The sequence below is a fragment of the Mya arenaria genome, chromosome 6 (assembly GCF_026914265.1).
Source record: "Mya arenaria isolate MELC-2E11 chromosome 6, ASM2691426v1".
NCBI lineage: Eukaryota > Metazoa > Mollusca > Bivalvia > Myida > Myidae > Mya > Mya arenaria.
The window spans coordinates 43090131-43115834 of NC_069127.1; the positions used below are offsets into that span (position 1 = coordinate 43090131).

Below are 25704 nucleotides of genomic sequence, written 5' to 3' on the forward strand. Positions count from 1 at the left end.
CATCTGAATAATTTATTTGATAGGTTTTTGCTAAGTGAACATCGTTTGGTGTAATATTTTGAATAGCAATTGTTTTGCTTTTTAATGACACTTTTGATTTGTATGGACAACTCTACTTTTTTGTCCAAGGAAGGGATATATTTAACAGATTTTCCCATTTTTGCTTATACATACAATACATGCTTTTGGTACACACTAGTAAATGCGTTTCGTAAACGTTACTGACTATTTCTCTACTTTAAGACAATAGTATAATACCTAAATACTATGAATTAAGAGCCATTTTGACACCAAAATAATGATAATTATTTCAATTGATAAAGTAAGAAAATTGAAGCACCCAAATTAAACACAGCAATTACGTATAGTTGGATTATCATTATAGGTGAATTTAACGGTTTCTTTAAATGTGTTTGTTTAAGGCACAATTTATATATTGCTATCATTACGAAATTGGCTGTTTGCATATTACACAGCCAAGCAATAATACTTGACCAACCGGTCTGTTTAGCCAGACAACTATTATTGAATGCCAGACAGAAAGTTATTGTGATACAGTTAATTTGTTCATAAGTTACGTACAATCAATAGCCTAATTGTGTTCATTTCTCCAGGTGACAAACCCATTAGGAAGAAGCAAAGCCTTCAACAACTCAAGCACCCAGGATACTGAACATAGAAACTGGAGGTAAAAACTTAAAATTTTCATTTTGACATGTCTGACAACACAACAGTAGATTATGGCGTGGATGTTATAATAGCGACACAATGGTTGTAAAAAAACCCACACCATTTCCGGTACTGTTGCTATGTTTTCTGTTATTTTGCTTAATATGTACATTTTATTTTAAGGTTTTCCATTCCTTCTAAATTATACATTCTATTATCAGATCAGCTCTAAAGTTAGATTGTGATCTCTTCTCAGACCGTGAACTAATGGCCTCATTTGAAATTAATTAGATAGTTGAACAAAAATATTTAAATTGAATGACCAAACGTACATGAAATATATGTTGATTGAAGCATATAGTTCGTTCTTCTGTATTACAACATGCCTGCTTTTAAATAAAATGCAATACCCAAAAAACATGTATTAGTGGTACATTAAATGTGCCTTTGATCAAAAGTGCGTTCAGTTGTCGCTACTACGATGTTGGCTAGCGTGCATACAACCTTAACCACAATGGGGAGTAGAAAACCTTAAGTAGATTTTTTCTGTAATCTAAATAAGCATGCGTTGTTGATTTTGCACTCAACGGATTTTGTATTGTGTTTAATTAAAAAAGATGTTTTATATATACTGTAGAATCATATTATTTTTTAAATTTCTTCTTAAAGATTCAAATACTTTCTAGAACATTCGGAAAAGAATATTTCTGGATCTCGCAACTGACATTGTAAGATTTTTACATCCAAAGCCAGGTTTTAGAACATTTGTAAAACTGATTTGTTCAAACATAACACTCAATGTTATGTTGTCAAATGTCCTAACTAACTCATCCCAAATGTTTTTAAAAATTAGGACAGTCCCTTTTGTAGAAATATGTTTATTTTCATTTTTTTTCAATTAGCAATGAACTTATTAACATGAACATCAAGTTCTAAAGCAATATGTTTTTCAGTATTACCTGTTAACATCGGCAGTGAGAGAAATCATCATTACTACTTTACTAAGTTGTTTGATTAATAATTAAGCTGCGTGTACAAATGCTTCTTTGATATATTTACAAACTTTCATAACTTCCTTTTTATCACATGATGTCAGTAATTGAATTTAAATACAGATGTATGAACATTGTAAAATCGTTTGCTGTAAGTTGTACATAATTGACAGTTGAATTATTGACATATACATCTACAAATACAATGTATGTGATGTTCATCCTCTATGTCCCTACTCACAATATAAACAATAACGTTCGTTACGTGGTATATTATTAGGTGTATATTTTATCACATGCTTACCCTTGTTTTTCGTGCAATATACCCATTACGAATATTTTTATCTTACACATGTGTAAGATAACCTATCAGACATTTCTATTGGCCAGACTAATCACACGCAACCTAGATATCCCTCCGCATTGTTTGTAAACAAAATGGTTTAAATGCCAACAAATACTTACCGTAATAATGAAGCTGTAAGGCTTCCGGGAGAGAAATGGCTAACGAATCATAGTGCCAGAAAGCATCTTGTACAAAAACTTTCTGATAACAATGTTCCGCCAACCAGATAATGCAGATTACTAGTCACAGAAATATCCAGTCAGTCAACAAATACAGCCACAATAGTGACAAACACCACAAGAACATTTCAAACATCTCCATCTTGACCAGCACAACCAATATGCAATCAATGCCATTTGCTTGCCAATTGTATCAGCTGTCGGTTACCGAAAACACAAATACGAATTCCGCAGCACAGACATCTCATTACACATCACATGGCGGCTAGAACATCATGTTCTCTGCAAACATTCCTGGTGGAAATTAACTTTTTCAACATCAACATCCATGCAGTACAGAGTAAGGCTTCGCCGATATCATCTGCATGTTGTGAAACACCATGTACACCAAGATAACGCTGCAAAATCATCGTAGAAAGCGACAGCGAATAACTTTTAAATCCGTGCACACAGTAAAACTTGACAGACCGATGTAGGTCACATAAACCGCGTAAATACATGTACTCTGAGTGTAACGTCATCAAATTGTGTACTTATTGGGTTTTTTTGGTTAAAATTGTTCGTTATTCATGTTGTTGGATATTTTACTACACATTTTTATATTTGTGACTTGTTAAGCGCTTTATCAGATTTTAAAACTTGATAACTGCTAGGCTAGTTACTTTTGTCATTTTAATTTGGAACTATTTATATGGCGCATCGTTGACATTCTACTCTGAGTATTTTGGTTGTCAAACAATCGATTCAGAAAGTGGAACTTAATTGGTAAAAAACACCGTTTTAAGCATGTGATAAAAAGATCTGACACTCGTTGTCATTTAATTCAAGAATTTTATTAAACTTGTCTATGAAAGTTGTTAGTAAGCGAGCCTCTGGCGAATTTCATGAACTCGTTTAATAAAATCTTGTATTAAATGACAACTCGTGTCAGATCTTATATGTCTTGAAGGTATTCTTAAAAGTCAATTTTTAAAGAGAGTATATACGTAAACTCTTTGGTACTAAATCTAAATGTGTTTCATAATAAATGGACATTGTAAAAATTCTTTACATATCCAAATCCGAACAATTATTAATATATCCATACCATTCTTGTTTAAATGTATATGTTATTTACATTAACATATACAGTATTTAGATAATAACAGTTTTTGAACATTAGAAACCAAGTCATCAAAAGCCCAATTCTAACCTACTTATTGATATATAAAGGATATTTGCCTAGTTCTCCATATACTGCAGCGTGACAAGTGTTTTATTTTAACATGTAACAATCGTTTGCAAAGTTTGAATGTATACGTTCTACTTCTTTGGACTAAGTAAAGCCCGATGTTTCATATGTACACTTTAATGTTCAACCGACAGAGGCATCAAACATTGACACACTAGATCAGGCTTTAAGTCGTATTAGTTCCATTTATATATAAAACAATTGGTCATTGCCTTAATTGCCTTTACCCTCAATTACCCTAAATGGTCCAATGTAAAATTTCCAGCATAATTACCCACAGTCCTTAAATAGTTAAAATTATCGACTACTTTGCTATTGTGCCCATTATAGGTCATTCTGTTTACGAAACACCATACTTTTAGTCTTTGATGTATCCAAACAAAAATTATTTTTCCTTAAAACATATCAAGCGAGATCACGTTTAAAACATTTAAGCTCATTGTGTTAACATGTGCATGATCATAATTCTTTTCAACATAAACGTTGGTTCCCAAAACACACAATAAGCATACAGACTGTCCAAATAACCTATTGAGAGTACAAAGAGAACAATGGATGACCTCACAGACATGCTTAAACTATAACGACATCTTTCAATACCATACGATGCTCAAAAAGACCGTCTTATTCTCGGTAAACTGAAACTACTTTGGAAAACGATAATTAACACCTACCACATTTGATGCATTCCGAGGCAGTCCCAGAAACTGTAATATAAGGAGAATTGAAAAACAGGTGTTAAAATAGGTTTTACGAATAAAATGTAGCTGATTTTTTCTGAACTATAAAATGGACTAAAAATATTATTATTCAACTTACGTTAAATCGCAATAAAAAGGATCTGATAGTTTCTTTAGAAAAAAGCTGTATATGTGTAATGTTTGTGAAGCCAAATTATAGTCGCTTCTGTTTACCTGGAGACTTATTGTGGTGGTTGTTTTAAATTCTTTTCAAATGAAGAAAAGCTTTCAAACGAGACTGTCATTATATATTCTTGATATTTAAACACATTTAAACAAATGATAGCTGTTACAAATGTATTTGTTTCAAGATCTAGAAAACACACTTAAAAGCATATTTCTTGTATGTAGATCGAAACTAGTATATCTTTACTACGGGTTTTACAAGTCGAACGTTTACCAAAAGCAAGGTCATAAGTATCTCTATTTGGTAGTCTTATTGTATTAACGTATTTAATTTTTGAAACTACAATCACCCACTTTGCAGCAAATCACAACAGCAACATAACCTAAACTAATTCCTTTTTGAAGAAGCATCCCGTAGGTTGAAAATATAGACATCCTCCAAAAACTGCTTTTCGTTATAACCAAATAGTTTTTGCTTTTTGTCATAACAAAAAAAAAACATTTAATATTTCTATGTAGTGTGTGCCTCATTTGTAGGTATGAATATATCCTAGGGATAGGATATGCATTCCGAGACTTCCGTTTTAAAGCAAACGTGGTGAATATATATATATATAAACAACTTTTTGGACCAGAAACGTAATTTGCTTTTCGTTATACCAAACAATATTTTGTACATTATCAGCATTTGCCCACGATTTTCGAAAAAAATGCTCAACATATCTCTCAGTAACCGAGTATAGTGTACATTTTTCCGCTTAGCCTCCGCTAGGTTTTATAAAGATTGATATTAAAATAACAAACTTACAGCGATAATCATTTCCGAATCGAGCAGTATTTTGCTTCACGTTATAACAAAATCTGACGTCACAAACCACGTGGTATGTCCACACTGGTTATTACAAGCACATATCCTCAGAAATATGCATAATTAAACGATACGTGTCGATCTACAAAATAAAAACTACACAACGAATAAATGACCTCTTAGTAAACAATTTATGTCTCACCTTAAGTTCTAGTGTTCTAATAGAGCGAATGTTGTAGTTTCCCCTAGAAGTGTGTACTTATGAGCTCAGCGGTATATTTTGGATCGTCCTTGTAGGCTTTGTTTTATGGAAAATTGGTTTTTGATGCGCATTCAGTGTAAATATTGGCTCACTGTTTGTTCTGTTTTGTGTTCATAAATTGCAGTAACTATCGTTTTTCTGATGCAAACGTTTGCAGACATGTGATACCTCTGTGATGTCCCTAACTCTTGTGTTTGTATTTGTTTCGTTTTCAGCTTCCTGTAGTTTTATCCTCTGCTCGAAGAAGCATACAATCACAGCTAGAATCACGACCAGCACGCTTGCAATCGGAGCAGCTGTCACCACTGCAGATGCTTTTGTAGATTTTTCTTACATATTTGACCTGTTCAATTGCTTAATCAGTAAATAAAAAACACTTTCGTTTACATGTACTCATATTTAAAACATCTTTATTAGAAAAAATACTCAACAGATACTTTTAAAATTATCAATAATAAGTAACAATAATGGTTGAAATAGGGAACGTTCAACCGATTATTTTCTTCCTTTCCGTTGATAGTTGGCAAATAATCAAAATGGTGGTGTCTAACTAAATGAACATGAAAACTCACTCGTAAAACTAGCCACGCTTTTAAACCGGTTAAAACCGGTTTCCAAAACAGATTTCATGGGGAGCCTAAGTACGCGAACTTGGCTAAAACGCGCCACTTTGGTGCGCACTTAAGGGCCCTTGTAATCGACTGAACCGGTTCAAACCGGTTTTGTTTTCAATAGTGGATGGCCCTCGAGTGCACCAAAGCAGAGCTTTTAATCGATTCAAATCGATTACAAAAATCGATTACACGGGGTAACCAAAATTACGCGTTTGAGCCCAAAGTAGAGCTTTTTGGTACGCACTTGTACGCCCCCGAGCTCAAACCGGTTTGGATTTTGTCGAAATTGGATAGCCCTCGAGTCAACCACGCTTTCAAACAGGTTCAAACCGGTTTCAAGAACCTATTGTATGGGGAGCCTAAGTACGCGAACTTGGCCAAAACGCGCCACTTTGGTGCGCATGAAAGGGCACTTGTAATCGACGTAACCGGTTAATATCGAATATGACATGGGGACAGTAAACAAATAGGAGTTTGACAATATTATTAAGGAAAATGAGGTCTTATTTTTAAAAAGAAATGCATTTATCTCAATTGTAAGCGGTGTTAATATTTGACGAACATTACATCTTTATTATTTTATTACATCTGACGAATGTTTGTCAAACAGACCAAACCTTTCACAATTTGAGTCGGACCAAGTCCTTATTTACCGTCAAGACCATCGGCCGTCGGTATTCAAAATTCTTGATACAATTTTGGTATTTTTGAAAATTTCAAAACACTTTTTTTTTAACATTTTGTTTTAATAGATGTTTAGGGATTAGAGGAATCTCATTTTGAACATCCAATAGTTAAGACTAAGAAATAACGACCCCTTCATAATAAATATATTTAGAATAATCCTACATTTTCAATTGCAGATAGGCATAAATAAAGAGCCAGACTTAATCATTAACAATTTCAACTTTCGAGGTTGTTTTAACGTCAGCCTTCTGTCACTTAACTGATGCACAATCCCTGAGTCAGATTTTGGTTGTTTAAACGTCAGCCTACTTTCATTTATCTGATGCACAATCCCTGCGACAGAGTTTACGTTGACAATAAATCAGCCAATAAGGTTGTATTCTAAGTCAGTAAGATGATCTGAAGTAATAATCTTAATGATTGAGAATGGGCTCATTCGCTACGCTCACTCCGCCCATTCTTAATAATGTCTTGTCATTAAGAATTTATTTTATATTATCTATTACTTGTATACCTTACTTCCTGTTAAATAAAGCCGTCACATATTTTTTCTGTCCTAAATACACATATGTAATATTAATATAAAATTGCTCTACTTCTATTGGTCAGAATATATATATAACGCCTCTAACATAAATGACGCAACGCCATTGGTCCAGGACTGGTCACGCGGTGACCCAATATTTTTCATGGATTACATAGAAAGGAAAACATATGGTTTCCTTGCCCCGTATATCCCTTATTGGGTCACCTATTAACCCCGTAATTTATTATATCACTTCACATGTTTGTAAACAAATTCATTGGCAGTAATACTTGCTTAACTAGCAATATTTCTAGCAAGTCATATGATTATTTGTCATTTTGTATTTATTATGATGAAAACAGTTAAAATTAAATTTCTTACCAATTCTGAAGAGGAAATAGAGGATATTTGATTATTTCAGTGTAAGATCGTATTTTAGTTCACGAGTGTCAAAAAAAACATATTTTCACGAGTGGCGACATAGAAAAACATATTTTCACGAGTGGCGAAGCAACGAGTGAAAATATAGTTTTTCTATGATCACGAGTGAAATAAAATACGATCTTACACTGACATAAACAAATTTTCTGTTTCTTTTATGCTTATTTTCTGAGTTTTATTAGTTTAACAAAACGTTTAAAAAACTGGAATACCGTTTTTCTAATAAACGGTAAGTTGTTAATTTCCGAATAGATCTTTATTTAGACGTATGAAACCTTTCTTTAAATTTCAAATATTTATTTTGCAAACATTTTCTGTTTCAAAAGTGAAGTGTTCTGTTCTGATCAAGGGGAAGTAACTACAATGTATTTTAAAAGTAGTTCTGAAAATTGATATTTTCTCTCATTATTTTGCAGTGAAAATTTTCACTGTTGTTATTTCACTGATAAAACTTCATATTTCATCAAAAAAGCATGAAAGAAATAAGTAATGATAAATCATTAAAATAGTATAGAGTGAGTTATTCATTACGGAGAAAATAGGAAAAACAGGGAACCCCTATGAGTTTTTAAGTTTTGTCTTAAAACAAATTAATGCACACTTTGTTATTAAACCTATATTTGAAGTTAAAAATAGAGAGTCTTTCCATTGTGAAAAATTCTAGTTGTTCTTCAACAATAAATTCGTTTATTCAATTTAACATTGGATATTTTTATCGTCTGTTTCTGCATACTTGTCGGAGCTTACTAAGGGATCACTTGACATGGTATGCGTAGCCTTATCGCTATATATTATTGACGACAAACTTCGCACAGCAAACATATAATGAACACAATAGCTCACCTTGAGCATTTTGATAGTAACCGCATGACACAGGAAAGCAAATACAACTTAACGAGATCAATGACATATAACATACTATTGAGATTTTAAATTTAAGTATAAAACCATCCATAGTCAATTTATTTATAATGAAATACAAGTAGGCAACCACATACAAAGTAAAAATATGTGCATATTCTAGTTCTATGTATTTAATGTATTTACGAACTTAGGGAAAATAGATACAAGGAAGAAAGTAACAAGTAGAATCAGCCTTAATACTGAGAATATGTTTTATGCACCAGGTAATGTCAAAATAAGTTACAGGATAGAGAACATGTCAGGGCATTATCATGTAGGAAATGTCAAAATGAAACGTTCTCAAATGTTCATATTTTTTATATAATGACACTGCATTTTTAATGAAACCCGTGTGTTAAAAACCAAGTGTCATTAAGACAAAGGGTCATTCCAAGTGGAAGAGGTGATGATAGCCATCCTTTCTGGGCTTCCTTTTAATATTTGAAACTAGAAGTATGAAATTCCTCAACATTTATATCTGAAGTGTTCATCTTAAATATGTAAGTTTATTCCTCAGGAACTTTAAGAATTTCCCACTATTGTCCAGCTATATATTTTAAATGTCAAATAATTTGTAACTATTACTTGCAAACTTCACAAAAGTGTAATTAAGGAAATCATTTGACGATAAGACTTATTGAGAATGTGGCCATAAAATAACATTGACACCAGGTTTTGATATTCTTTTTTAATATTAGTTTTAATATCCAATGATTATCCGCAATTGTTTATCCAACACATTCGACCTTTAAAATTTTCATTCAATAAATGGCGGCGTGGTAATTTGGTTCTATTGTTTGCAGTCTAAAGGAAAACACTTCTTGACAAAAAAGGTAAGCCCTAGAATTAAATAATTTGGTGTGAAACATTGTTTAGTGGTGCTCTACCAAGATTATTCATATAGAGCCCCTGAGGTCAAAATATAAATGTTATCAATTGAAGACCTAGACCTTTTGACAAACTTTTTTTAAAAGCTACATCAATGGAATTTGGACAATGTGTACAGTTTTGAAAACAAATATATATGTCGTCCTCAGATGACCTTCACTGAGACCTTTTGACCTACTGCATTTTTTCAGTTATAGCAATTTAAACCAGATGTACAGTTTTGAAAACAATTATCAATGTTGTGCTTTAATGACCTAGATTGTGACCTTTGAACATACATTTAATTGTTTAGCTTCAGCAATGATATTTAGACCATGTGCACATTTTGAAAATAAAAAATCAATGTTGTGCTTGGATATACTTGATTGTGTCATTTTGACCTACTTTCCTATTTTTAAGCTACTGCAATTAAAGTTGTACCAATCATTTGTACAGTGTTCAAAACACTTGGATAACCTTGATTGTGACCTTTTGACCTACTTTCCTGTTCTTAAGTTACTGCAACAAAAGTTAGACCATGTGTACAGTTTTGAAAACAATCAATGCTGTCCTCTCATGTCCTTTACTGTGATATTATGACCTTCTTTCATATTTTCGAAGTTTGGACAAAATGTACAGTTTTGAAAATAAATATAAACGTGTGCTTGGATTACCGTGATTATGACCTTTTGAAGCTACTGCAATGGAAGTTTGACCATGTTTGGGAAACGATTATCAATGTTGTCTTCGGATGACCTTGATTAAGGCCTTCTTTCTTATTTTTGAAGCTACAACAATACAATTTGGACCATGTGTACAGTTTTGAAAATAACTATAAATGTTGTGCTTGGATGACCTTGATTGATTCCCTTTGGCGTAGTTGTTATGTTACCGGAATTAGATTTGGGCCATGATACAAATATCAAAATTGACATTGCTAGGTGACCTCTTTTATCTACTTTCTTATTTTCAAAGCTACAGCAATGAAATGTGTATGTTTTGAAAATAAATATCAATCTTAGATATTTGGTTTGAAGCATTGTCTAATTGTCCTCAACTAAGAATGTTCAATTCATGCCCCTAAATTCAAGATTGGGCTCCGATGACCACCTGTGTTAATAAGTTCTATACAGCAGACCGAAAGATGGCACCGTTCATCAGCACTTTCAGTGCTTTGATTAAGCTTAGTGCTTATTACCGCAATGTCCCATTATAATAGATAGATCTATACAAGTTAAGACCCGCTACTAGAGGAATCCATAACGATAACAATATAAATCAACATGGGCAGAATCAAGAAAATGGAAATGTTATTGTGCGCGTACACAGTAACAAAACTTCAAGCAACTTACGCAGAGCTTTAACTAAATATATTAAAATCCTGACAAAAAAAAAACGTCATCCCTACGTAACAATTTAAATGTGTACAGGTACGAGATCAAAAAGTTAAACAATATTGTGTATGACGTCATTTCCATCGAGCCATAACATCACACCCCACTTAAGAGGGAATAAGCGATAAGAAATTAAAAACTTAAAACTTTTAAACACTAATGGAAGATGTAATCCAGATCTAAATGTCGTAAAACCGCATTAGTATCAAGCAATTATTTTTTGAGCTGTACTTCGCGGTTTTAAGTTTTATTGCTTTTGCACGAAAGTGCGTTTCACGGTGTTTCATTTCGAGGCCCATTAGCTACAGTTTTTCGTAATGGAATATTTGGAACATGTTTGAAAGGTTTACAATACATAAATAGGTAAGAAAATATGAAACATATTAATATTATACATATAAGGGTAACAAGAGTCATAGAAAAACATGAAAATAAAACAGTGTGCAGTAAGCTTCGAACCTTACATCCCCTGTTTAAGTAGGCATGCCACTACCTCATAAGCGCAAACAAAGATATATTTTTACTTGAAAAACGTGTCTTGCAGTGTTATATCCAAATATTTTCCTGTAAGTAAAGTACAATTTTAACAAAGAAACAATTAGAAGGACGATGCAAAAAGAGCAGGACTGATTAAAACATGACAGTGGTCTTATTATTATTTTGACTCATGTGACTAACGGTGATGATGCTGTTGTTGTAACATCGACTAGAATAATCCTTCATCGATCTTCACTTATACTCACAATACATTAAATTACTTGTGTAAACATGGACATGTATCACTACCAGCGCGCTGTCCCCTTTAAACCGTCCAAGTTTTACTTTTTATGTCAATATAGGAGGGAAAAAATGTTAAAATTTCTTGGGGGGTTCCCAAAATTCCCGTGCCGACGCTTTCAACGAAATAAATTTCGGTTCTGAGGGAGGAACGCAAGTGCAAAAGTTACGGCCCAAAGTTACGACCCGTCTAATGTGAAATCCTGGATCCGCCACCATTATGTTAAACTGTATGATGTATAAGAATGTGTTTAAAATTAAGACACTCTACTGTGCATTTTCTGTTTTAAAACCATTTCATTCCAACAAATTTGCTAAACCTTTATAAGCCTTTATTTCTAAAAAAAATGTTTTTGTATTTGTCTTTTTACAAGGTATTTTTCGTTTATAAACCACCTGCTTTATTAAATGTCATAAATATACATAACCGATGACACAAAACGCTTAAACATTAAGCAGAATAGACGCGTGATTTACATGCATAGACGATCGGGTATGAGCATATCAGGTTTTTAAATTTCCTTGTTGAATATATTGTGAAATTATAGACAAACATTATGGAAAATATGGTGACTGCGAGGAGATTAGTAGTTTTAATTGTGTATAATATATATTTCAGTTCATACAAAGGTAAGTTCCACTCACATTTATTGCATGGTCAACTTTTCATTTTGTTACTTGTTGTTACTCTTTTGAGTTATTTCTTAAGGTTGATAAAATTAGACAAACAGAAAGTAACATAACCTTCACGGAAGCTAACTGCTTCAGGTATTGCTGTGAGATTCGCATACACATTTGTTCAGAAGTTTATAAAACATCAGGGCCATATTAGTTACGGGCTACTGTTATAAAATGCGCACCGAACTTAATGTACAATAATCATTTACAATCAATGCATTTTCTCAAACATCTTTACTATGTTAAGTGAAACAACAGGTAGGTATGTTTGCGAGTATCTACATATTTAATGCAGGTTGCCTTTAATGTGCTTATCAAATCAAGTAGAGTATATTGAACCGGATACCATGCTTTACACCTACTGTTGATTTGATCCTTATTATACTCATACTGTTTCTTGGTATAAGCTGTATAATAACAATGGTAGCATTCATTGCCACCATGATGTCATATTTTTGTGTAATCATACTATTTCAATTAGAGCTAGAATCTACGAGCTTTAAATGTATAAGGAAATAAAAACATGGAAAATGAAATTGAATTTTATGATGAAAATGAGTGTCATTCGAAGAAAGGACTACAATTTTGATAAAAATACTTTTATAAATCTATCATCTGGAACAGAGGACATGTTCGGATTGCGAATCCATCGCGTTTAATATAAATTGGAAATTGTTCATCTTGTTATGTTTTTGTCAGCAGGCCACGAACAACATTTTCATCAAGTTGGAAAGTCTGTATTAACGATTTGTTATATATTTATTTTGTCATTTACGTTTAGATTTAACGTCAAAAAGTGTTTCTTGTGATGAAAAGTTTCCCGCGTTATTGTGACGTACTCTGATACTTCGGACACCACTTACTTTAACCAGCCCTCGTGCATTTATACCCCAAAGATGACATCAATCCCGCAATTCATTCCTAAAATAAAACACTTAGTATTAAGATGCATGCGTTTAGATATATTTGTGTGTTTAATTAATGAATAAGAAGAGAATGATGTACATTCAATCAAGGTATTGTCGAGTAGTCACGATGTTTTGACGGATATATTTCGACGTTAAAATGTCACTCAGCTTCGGACCATTTGACCGGATGGATCAAAATGTATTTTACATTATTGGACATGAATGCTGTAATGTTGACATTCCTTTCCGATTTATCATGATATGATTTAGTATAATAGGAGACATTGGTCACTGGAAATGAATTTGAGGTTTTATAATAAATGACTCATACTGTGTTTTTTTTTCCAAAAACTCAATATGTTTATAAGTATGATCATACATACTTAAATTGTTCAACTATTGGAATATGGTATGATATACTAGTATACTAAGTTGTGGTGTACGGTCACATGAATGTACCAGTTATCAACGTCCGACAGTTATTACGTTCTCCATTTTTTACACGATTTTGCAGTTAGTTGTTGTGCTGTTAGCTAGTTAAGAGAAATGGTGTATTTAAAGGAAGTACATATTTTTTCAGAAATATGTTCTTATTGGGCAAAATAAACCAATTAATCTACGAAACATAATCAGCATTCATTTGATTCTTAACAAATAAGAACGACCACCTAAAACGTTTTCACTTGATAAGTCGCTTTCTTCAATATATAAATAGCTTTTAATAATATCCGAAATACGTATACTGATCCGAACAAATTTCCGTACCTAATTGTACATTCAGAACGTGTATTTTAAATCATTCAATCAATTTTATAAATACTCTCCATTTTATTAATTAGCCCCTTTTTTGTATTTACAAATTAGACATAGTGACTAACTGTTATACTCACAATGCTTTTATTCACTTGTTGGTGTTTTTTGGATTCAAGCCATTTTTTGTACCCTTGCATATAAAAATAAAGAAATTGACAGTTTTCGTAAATTAATTAATTGTCATGTTATATGCATTTTAATTGTTTATTTAAACAAAGTCTGAGTTTAAAATGTACTGTTAATACGTCACTTAGTACTTGTAAAGCATTTACGGCGCAAGGTACCGTGGGTTGACACATTATAAACATTTATAAACAAATCTCCTTTCTGCTAAATAAATAAGAGGAAATGAAATAAATGACCTTTAAAATTGTGGCACTTAATGAAAGTCGAAAGAATTTCCACTTCTATCGGCATATGAGCGTATCGTAAGTTATATACCATATTTAATAATAATGTTATGATATTTTCTGTTTTTAGGTAGAGCAGTTGCTGATAATTGTAACAATGAGAGATTTTATGTCAATTCAGAGTGTCGTAAGTATTTTTTGGATATGATTGAAGGCTTTGCCTCTACATGCTTTAGGCATTTAAGGCGTAAATAATCACCTACAATATAGAACGAGTATCAAATCTTAAGTTATTTATAAAGCATTAACTTATTCTTATCTTATAATATACGTGAGCCTCGACATGTTTAAGGCCAAGTTTAAGCCTTCTTGAAGTACCCCCCCCCCCCCCAACCCGTGTACAGTACATAACTTCTGTGTACTGATCTTAATCTTTATCGCCTTGTTTGCCTATCAAATCTCCGATCTGAGTATCCTGCTGTGTAGTTTTGGAGGTTTTGTTATATAAATGGACAATACATCCTGTCTTTTAGTTGTTGCTTTTGTTTTGTTTTTCGAATATTATTATTATTAGAATGCCTTAGAAAAACACTAAGGGAAATGTTATATATTAAAGCCCATTAATATGATTTCACCAGGATGCTTCACAATTCGGATTTAACAAAGGTGATCCCCCATTTAAAATATATATGTTAAATAACTATTTAAAAACTTGTCACTCTTATTTGATTATTATTCATTTCCATTCGGTTTAATTAATAATTGCAACTGCGTTGCATATTGTTTATATGTATTAGTGAGACAATGAGATTTTCTAATCTAAAAGTGTCAACCCTAAATGGTCCTGAGCCAAAAAAGATACACAGAAAAATGGACCCTACTGTGACACCAGTGCCATAAACAGGAAATGCACAGGAGGGGTTAATCATTTTCAACATTCAACTAGGCCTTTAAGAACACGGTTCAGTTCCTCACGTTATAGCATTATATAACAAGAGAATGCTTCAAACGCCTCTTTGTCAGTGAATCGATGTCCACAAACGTGATACTTAAAGGGATCTGAACGCCTCAAACGCCTCTATATGATTAGAACTGAACGCCTCAAACGCCTCTATATAATTAGAACTGAACGCCTCAAACGCCTCTTTGTCAGGGAATCGAAGCCCACAACCGTGATACTTAAAAACAGAAGTTGTTCTACATTATCTTAACTTATCTTTTAATATCTGAAAAATTTAAATCTCAAATTAATTAAGTCGTTGGTTCAAACAGAAAGTAATATCAACTTACTGTGTGTTCAATTGCAAACTGTCATATACAGGGATCCATTATGTACATGTTTGTCCTATTGGTGTACCAGTCATTTCACAAGTTTTGTTTCTGATGTTCCATCATTAATATCGTTTGTTTTTAAATATACAAAGATATTATTAATTTCTTGACCTTATTTTGGTACGTCTCCGTTACCTCAATCCATGTCATTCCAATCAGCTGAATTCAGCATTCTATGTACAGAAAACACGTTTGTTCTCTAAAAAGTAATTTTGTCTTTTTCAGAATGTGGTAAATTTGAAATAGATTATGCAGAAACAACTTACGATATGGATGCGATATATGACAACAAGTACGTGTATCTGATCGGCACAAATGCAGATTCCGTTTGTTACGGAAACAAATCGTTAAGCAGCCGGCGAACTTGTACAGCCGGACAGAAATCTGCTTCTTGGGATGGAATTCAATTGCAATGTGGTATGATCTTTATTGCCGTTTATAAATAGTTGTATTAACAAGAATATTAAGGTACGGGTTTGAGAAAGGGTCATGCTTTTAAAAATTAATTATTGAATAAATAAACAAGATAGCTTGAAGGTACGCAGAGGCTCGGCTGTTTTTCGGCAGTTCACCGCATAATGACATAATTTAGTACTGAAAACTTAGAAATTCTATCTTCTGTTCTAAATCAAATATTTGATTATTTTTTATATAACTTTCCCAAAAAATTCGGCTCACTTGGAAAAATCTTCAATTAGACGTTGGCAAACTCCCGTGTGATCACTTAAACCCATTTATTGGCCAACGGGAGAAATCAGTAATGTAATTAAAATGTTCATACTTCTTAAACATTTCTGGGATTTGACTGAATTTACCTTGTGCCACTTTTAAATTTGATGTCTCAAATAAAAATAAAATAAAAATTAATTTGCAAATAAACCGGATTTGCAAACTCATACCGGATGTTGTTATAACCGCATATCGCTAGATCTACTTTTTGACATTACAATACAATAATTTATCCGCCGAGGTTACAAAAAAGGACCAAGGTGTTATGCGGTTTAAAATAGTGAAACAAATAAAAGACTAATTTATTTAAATACGTTAACGTTAATGGGGTTTTAAAAACAAGCCGAAGAATCTTAAATAAATCTTGGTGAGAAACCGAGAGGAATAGATAAATGGAAATGTGTTAACTAAAAGCCTTACTTCACCTACTAGAAATAGTCAAAACGTCCTCATCCTGTACCCTGTTTCATTAATTAATTTCGCACGAGCAATACAAATGTGAGATGAAAGCAATGTTCATATATTCTAGTTCTTATCGGTTTATCAATTTCTGTTCCAACAAGCTAATTGTATTAAAAATAAATTGTTTAGACCTGCATGCCTATTAAAATATCTGCTTTATTTAATAAACACGCTAAATTAAAAATACGTTTAATTGCATTCCAGCTCAACCTCCATCAACATCAACAAAAACCACACCAACCACACTAACTACCACAACAACCACACCAACTACCACAACAACCCCAGCAACCACACCAATTACCACTTCAGCTACCATAAGTACCACACCATCCACAACAACTACCAAACCAACTACATCAACTACCACAACAACGATGTCAACATCGAAAAATCAAACAACTGGATTATCTGAAACTAATACGACGAGAACAACTACAAGTAAGTCAACCATTCATTTCAGCTGTTTAGACTATAAATGAAACATTTAAAAAAATCCCAAAAATCTTTGACATCGTGACGACAGGCATTCATTGGAGCAATAATTTTTCGTTTGAAAATGAGTTAAGAATGGACATAAACGATGAACACTTTAGGAGTGATTTTAACTTTTAATCACCATTTCATTCCATTTCTTCCCTATAAGGCCACAACAAATTGATCATTTGTTCGTCGGATTTGCCACACCTAAAATTCGAAAAACGAAAAAAAAAAAAAAACTTTTTTTTTTGCGCCCGCACATACTTTTTGGCCGCGCATATTTTTTTTTGTTTGCTTCTGAATTTCCTCTACTTTCTGAAGTTCTTTTACATAGAATTTAAACCTGCAACGTCGACCTCGCCTTTTTTTGAAGGTATTTCCATGCTTTACATTCTTTGCGAGCAAAATTTCCACGTGTCAGGACAAAATCAGGTCCGGGTATCCGCAAAACAGTCGATATTTGTTGACAGTCTTTTTTGTCGGGAATGTTTTGCAGGACGCACCGTTGTTATTTATTTCCGGTATTATATAAAATTACTTTCAGTTTTCGTAATGTAAAATCAAGTTTTTAATGAAAATCAGTGTCATAGTCAATAAATAATAGTCATCAGTAAACAACAACAGTTTCACAGCGCCGAAGGCAATAATTATTTATGTGTGTTTTAGTAATTCATTGTTTTGTACTCAAAATTTAGTGTTAAATAATAACTAAATCAGATTTTGAGTGCAAAACTTAAATTAAAATACACGGACACACGACTTACAACAATTGAACATGTTTTCGTGAGTATTTTTTATATTCTAAAATGCATTTCTCAGTTTTCATATACTCATTGTTATAAACAGATATAAATAGTAGGACTTGTAAATGTTTTAAAAATATTCCCCCTCCCCCATCCAGGGTCCGGGGGTATACCAGGGTTAGCCGGGTGAATGCGTTGAATGACCCGGGGTTTGCTGGACTGAAAGTCCAGTAAAGTGGCCTGTGATTAAAGTGGCCTGTTTCTTACGGGCATTAAAGCTATGGAGGCCGTCATGATATTTTTTTAAGGCACGGACCTTTACCCCGCAGGTTCATGGCAAAGGCGAGGTCTTGAAAGGAAAACGTCTTTAATCCACCACCTGCTCTTATATAATGACCGGTGCAACATTTGCAGATTTGTTTGCTGCTGCTTTAATTATGAGGTCCCGCAATTTAATCCACAATGTCTTTTTTTTTAAATGTTCTCTGTGTTACATTTACATGTTCGATCTTCTGCAAAGTCAAAGTCACTACAACCTTATCATGTGCTTTAAGAGGTTCAAATTTAGACCTGAACAAATATTTGGAAATGCTCAAATGTTGAATTACTCTGGCAAGTCTAAATTACACGTTACTATGAGGAATGGTGTCTTTACAATATATCCACGTTTAAATTGAAGTTAATAGTATAGCACTGGATCTTATTGCCATTTGTTAAATATTGAGACAGATTTTCATGTGATACAATCAAAACCTTTTCATTTATAACTGAGAACCTATGTTTGCAATTAAAAAGCATTTCTTGACATAATTGTATGATAAATTTGGTAAGAAATAAACTTTTGTTTTATTTTTTTAATTTTTCGCTTTGCGCTCGCCTCTGAAATGCCTTAAATTTAAAAAAAGTATTTTTTTTTTCGCTCGCTCGCTCCTACTTTTTTTGGCAAAATCCGTAGAACAAATGATCAATTTGTTGTGGCCTAAGGGTTACACAGATTGTATCGTGGTGGTTGCAATACAAAGTAAGATCATTCAGATAGCTCATACACACAGACGATATTTGTTGATCTCCAATACACTGTATTACGTTTTCTTTTAAACGTTAACATAAAGGCGAATTCGTGTATTTGTGTATTAGGTTTAACAATTATTTATTTCATCAATACGAAGCTAATACAAATGTTTCCTTTATTTCAAATTTCAACTTGTTTTTCATACCGCAATAAGCATCACAAACACCTAGGATGACGAATTTCACATATACAACGCTATCGACTGATTCCACATCAATAATCGACACTAGCCAGGCTTCCACGTCTACATCCAACAATGCGTACGGTACAGAGGCTGTTGTTTCAAATGACAAGTCAGGCAAGCAATTAAAAATAAACTTAGCACTTTATTTATTTGTTTCATAATCGTCGTGTTTCAACTGTCGAGGTGCCAGTGGTCTTCCTCGACGTGTTCGGTTTGAAATTCTAGTTACTCGGCTTACCCACATTGATATCCTGAAAATGTTCATAGAAGTAAACGACTGTTATAAATGTCGCAAATGTCACGATTGTCGCAAACGTAAATGCGTAGCATTGGCAACATCTGTTACATTTTTCAATATTTATAACATGTCCAACATTTATAAAATTAGGGATATTCACAACAGTCGAGACATTTGTAGCATTTACAACATCCATTACCTTCACTTTATTCGCAACATTTGCGACGTTCACAGCATTGGCGACATTAACATTATTTGCGACGTTCACAGGATTTAAGAGTTCAATGACGAATACCACGAGTTTTTTTGTTCACTGCGCATGCGCTTAAGCTCTAGTTTACTGGATTAGTGTTACCGCTAATTAATCGCGGGTTTGTCGAGGGTTGAGACTAATTTAATACGGTTGGTTATCTAAAAGCGGTTATAGTAATGCATTAGAAGGAAAGTGCGTTCATAAGTTGTTTACCATCTTCCAGCAAAATCCTATATTTTGATGCTATATAGATGACTTTGCATACTTTATGTGTTTCTTTCAATAATAAAATAGGTTTAAACCAAAGGAAGGCGAAACGTCTATTAGCAATAAGTAAAATACAATGTTAAATGGAAAGAAATGTATAAAAAAGGTATTAAATACTTCTTAACACATAGTATTTGGCATCATATTTTCGATAACTTCATCCAAGAGACATTCACAATATTCGCGACATTCAAGACATTTTATGACCATCGCAAAATTACAACTTCGGGACATTTACGGTATTCACCATTACCTTTCGTTAATCGAGTAAATACCATAGACCTGCGCGGTATTACCCTGCTTGCTGTTATTACTTTCATACATGTCCAGTTTCAATATACATTTCAACCAAATTAAAAAAGAAAATGTGTCTTTACATGATATCAACATCAAAATGATAAACTAAGTTTACCGTTTTTACTTGCGCCAGTTTAACCGTAGCCTACCATATCACTTTCGCTTCAACCCGTAGCCAACTCGCGAAAAAAATGTGGGTTTCCACTGTCGAGTCAACAACATAATGGCCATCCACAGTGAATTCACTCGAACTATTCGATTTTAGGCTGTAGGCCGCAGGCCGCAAATCGAAATAAGGTATCGTCAGATCTATTTTATTACAATACATGTTAAAATAATTCATGCGCCGAGGTTACACAATGGGAAGTATGGTGTTATGCGGGTTAAAATAGTGCGAGTTTTAAAAGACCCTTTTATTTTATTTTAAGTTGTTCATGAAATTGCAACGTTAATGTGATTTTAAAAGGAAGCCGGAGGATCTTTAATAAATCTTTATGAGGAACCGAGAGGAATTGAAGATTTCGAAGAAAATGGAAATGTGTGTCTTAAAGACTCTTACTTCCCATACAACAGAACGCGTTCATATCGCCAATATCGGGTTTCTTTGATTAACTTTACACTAGCAATAAACTTGCAAGATGAAAGCAATGTTCATATTTTTTAAAACATAGCTTTATCAGTTACTGTTGAAACTAGCTTATAGTATTAAAAACTCATCAATTAACATTACCTATTCTTTGGTAATGTCAGGCACTTATCGGTTACAGTTTGAGGCCACTCATAATATTTTTTAGATTCGTTTTATTGTAATTATAGTAACTAAGTAGAATCACGCTTATCACACCTACAGCCTTTCAACGCTTTCAGCCCTCCATTTCACCTCTTGTATCTCGGGCCATCCAAGATGTTATCACGGATATGTTCTGAGATGGACACTGGTGGCATAAGTGATTACACTATTGACAACGTTCGCAATATTCACGATGTACAAAATCATTTATATTTTCCACGCTATTCTTTCATTTCGACTTCAGGTATAATATTGCCATAACTGATGGAGAAAATAATATGTTTCTTTTTTTAATTTTCTTATTTTATCATAATTATTAGATTATCAAAGAAAATGCGATTTACCATTTTTGCATATTATATTTCAGAAGTTCTTCCCATATCTGGAATTGTTGGTGTTACTGTTGGTGTTCTTCTGATAACTATAACCGTTGTCGTGATTTTGATTGTATTAAGGTAAAGTAGGCTTTCTTGGTTTGAAAGGAACGATTGTATATAGTTTTTATTATAGATATGCATACGCTGTTTATTAGTTAAATTTTGTGTAAGTATGTTTAAGTTGCGTTGCTTCTTATTTATCCCAAAGTTAATTTAATAAATATTATTGGAGACTTTTTTTGACTACGTCATCCAGGTGTGTGTTTAGAATCACATATACTATTTATGATCCGACTGACATCATGTATGTCCATATATATTCCCTTATTTCAACAATAATTACAAAACAAACAAAACTATTTTAGCATTAAAAGAAAAAAGTTTTGCTGTGCCGGGATTCGAATCGATATTTTTTTCTGGAAAAATATTAGTTCTCCTGCAGGTTCACCACTTAGTCAGAGGTGAATATACAAAATGAATTGCCTTTAAACTGATTGTCAACACTGGGTACATGATTGTTAAACCAATTTGGATATAGACAAAACTTGTCTTGAATGTGACTGCGAATTAACAAATTGCTCACGGAAACTAATATCCTCGCCGTAATCACAGTTTAATTAAATTATCATGTAAAAGGGTAAGAATCAGATTAACATTGTCGAAAAATATTTAAGCCAATAAGTACAATAAGTGGCAGTTATTTTGACATACATCTGTATTACCGATTACAGGTATTGATGTTGAGTGATCCGTTTTTCTTTAACAATCTTGCATACTTTCAGAAGAAAGAATTATTGCAAGGACATAACATGTGGTGGAAGGACCTCGCGTGATTTTGGCAGTAATGCTCATTCAAATCCAGGATATGATGCTCATGAAACAGAATCTGCAGAAAGTGTTTCCGATGGCTCAATGGACAGTGGATTTGGAAAGCACGACGTGACATTGGAAGATGAAATGATGGATGGTGAATATCATACACTGCGAGTGCACTGTCCAACTGTAAGTCAACCTCCGGAAAACACTTACAATGTGTTGAAGGGACTGGCACCAGTTGATGTGACATATTCACACATTACACACTCTAAAGATGCGTTGTTTGACATTACCTACTCTCACATGACCAATGCCAAACCTGCTAGAGCATTGGAACCCGAAGACACAGATACAACCTATAACCACTTGAGAGGTTCTTGTTCGAGCAAAATTATAGGCAAAAAGGAAAGAACGTGTGACGACACATACAACCATACACAGCTTAATTCTTTTCGTCCAAAAGAAGTCAAAGACGATCAGGATGATAACTATTCTCACATTAATCAAACTGGATTGAAAGCACAGAAATCAGTCGCCAACGAACAACTGGCTGGTTTGCAGAAACCAACTACGTCAAATGTTGAGTACGATCAGGTAAATAAAGTAAGAAAGCTCGCTGCGAAAGAAAAGGGAAATGGTGACGCCCAAGCCTACAATAGTTCTACGATGGCCAAGGATGACCGCAAAGATGAAGGTCACACTTATTTTGTTCTGGTGCCGAATGCTTACCAAAGTCCTAAACAAGCACCATACGACTATGCTTTAGTAGCAACCCCAGAGAAAGACCATTCCGAATTCAAGGTTGTGGACTCTCCGACAGATCTATCGCATGAGTACTCTGTTATTGAACCTACAACTGAGCTATAACAGTGCAATACAAACGAAGGTTTGAGCAGATCACTACTTAACGTGTGTCCAAAACAACAAAGACACTTAGCGTCTCAACAAATGTGCTATATCACCCGTGAAACTAGACTGTTACGTCTCTTGAGCTAATGTGTACATTATCTTGAATACCGTAAATTTGTCAAATTTATGCTTTGTCCAATGTGTACGTGTTTAAAATTGTATCTATTACATGCACATGTTAACGACTTGCTATTGTTTTAGGAAATTGTACAGAAAAGGAAAGAAATCGGAATGTTTATATACGAGAATGAGAGATTAAGCGTATTCCACAATGCAAAAGTGGGTGGGGAAGGCCACAAATTAAACTGTTTGAAAAGTTCATGATTAACGAAGTTCTGACGAACAACTTTTTCAGGAGTAGAACAAACATCCTTTGCAACATATGTTTGGGTAATAAGGAGTTGAGCAAATTTTACGAAAGAAAATATTATCAGATTTTGGTTCAAAAAGCTTCAGACTACCCAATCAACAATGTCTTGCGGATTCTCAATGATATTTTTTCACATAAAAAATATATTCAATAAAATAATGCAAAATAGTGGATAAAATTCATTTCCTGGTTACAAAAATGCAATCATCTTTCTCAAAATACATTCAATCACCACAAAGCTGTAATTTATTGTTGATCGCGTAGTCCTGACTATTTTGACACAAAAACATAATAATTGTGTATAACGGAATTACCGTAAAAGTATAAATCTATTTATTGAAAATCGGATAAAATCTTATTCCATTAAAGTTGCTCAACTCCTTATTACACCTTCAAATGTTGCAACGGATATATGTATTAATCTTGCTATAATTGAACCCCAAAACTAATTGAAAATGATTGCTTTAAACATTGATGTTTTGGTCCTTCAAACGAACTTTTACACTTTGTAACCCATTTTTACTAAAATACGACGTAATAAGACTCTGTTATAGCATCGAGGGTTTATATGAAATACATCAACGATTCAATTAAATTCATTTAAATGTTAACTTCATGTTATAAATGTTCTGTTTTAGTAAGTAAATAAATTGTTTATTACCGTAAAATGTGTATAAACAGAATACAAAAATGTTGAAAATTTCACAGCAGTGTATTCTTTTCAAATCGCTTTATAGATTACTAACAGACAATTTGGATTCTACAAAGTCTGCTCCACAGGTTTACCAACAAACCTAAAGTCTTTTAACGCAAGACAAAACGCTAGACATCAAAACACAGTCAAAATAACTACTAACGTCCATCTACTTACATCATGTTTTAAATCGATGAGTAGCTGTTGACAATGTGAACATACATTTTCTTACTATTTTTGCGTGTGTACTTTTGTGGTAAAATTTACCCGAACACAATGTTTTTGAATACGCAGTTTGTGCATATGTTACCATTTTAGACGTACAGTTTCTGCTTATTTGTCTCTGTTGTACATCTTTTTTTTACAAATAAGAATGGATTTGTGTTGTGTATTGTTACCGTTCTGTTATATATCACAGCTATGTTATATATATCGTTAAGCATGATGAGCTTCTTCTGTAACTGCCATTTTGTGAATTTGCTTAGTATTTTATAATATGTAGATTATATGTTTAGCCTTAGGGGAAAGGGTTCACACGTTTGATATAAGCACATTGTTCTGTTTGAACGTTTGTCGATTGATTAGCATTGTAGTGTTTTATTCACCTAACAAGTTTTAATATTATATTCCGCTGCCCTGTGTAAATTTAAATTTAAACATTTGTAAGTTCGATAAATAAATACGTGTACAACAACATGAAAACCATTTGGGTTGTTTAAATTATAAATATCGTTCCGAAAGAAATTAGTGCTCATAAAGACAATACTTGTTTTTGAGTTTATACGAGTCTGCCCGCGCGAAGTTAAACACAAAACAAAGATTTACATGCTATAAATAGTGTTCACAAGCAAGGCTAAATACTAATGGTTGTGCGTGGCCGCTATACGCGCTATAGCGGGTCAAGAGAACGGAGCACAGGAAGAACCTCATTTTTCTTATCGAACAGAACACAACAAGATCAAATATTTGAAATGAGACAGGCAATGATGTTTATTATACTTTTCCAGAACCAGTGCAACGTAAACACGAACATGAAAACGATCTCTGGGGTAAACATTCACTGCATAATAGTGACAACTTTAATTCACTCCCCAATTTAAATAAGGCGACGTTTGATAACACCTTCTCACATACAATAAGAGGAAATGATTCATATGAGGCAAAACCAAATGGTGCGCATTTGACAACACTGACGATCATTTGGCCATCAACATTATAAAACAAACGCTGGCGAAACCGACGTTACAACAACATGGCAATATCAATGCCACCTTGTTCCACTACCAATTAATTGTCCGAAAATAGGAAACGACGACCAATAATTCAAACTGTACGAGACGAAAACGGATGTAAACTCAAACACGAAACAACTAATATACA

General features: G+C 33.3%; 1 protein-coding gene across 2 annotated transcripts; it reads left to right on the plus strand.

Moving 5' to 3' along the window:
- The first annotated feature begins 12060 nt into the window (after positions 1-12060).
- Positions 12061-25004, plus strand: LOC128238802 (serine-rich adhesin for platelets-like). Of its 2 annotated transcripts, none has more exons than XM_052955054.1 (7): positions 12061-12192; positions 14442-14498; positions 15869-16060; positions 17039-17275; positions 19284-19427; positions 21526-21613; positions 22318-25004. In XM_052955054.1, the coding sequence occupies exons 1-7, from the start codon at positions 12120-12122 to the stop codon at positions 23216-23218; spliced, it is 1692 nt and encodes a 563-aa protein (XP_052811014.1). In that variant the 5' UTR covers positions 12061-12119; the 3' UTR covers positions 23219-25004. The 2 variants fall into 2 exon arrangements, with proteins under 2 accessions (XP_052811014.1, XP_052811015.1); XM_052955055.1 differs by having other exon boundaries at positions 19284-19394.
- Positions 25005-25704: the final 700 nt, after the last annotated feature.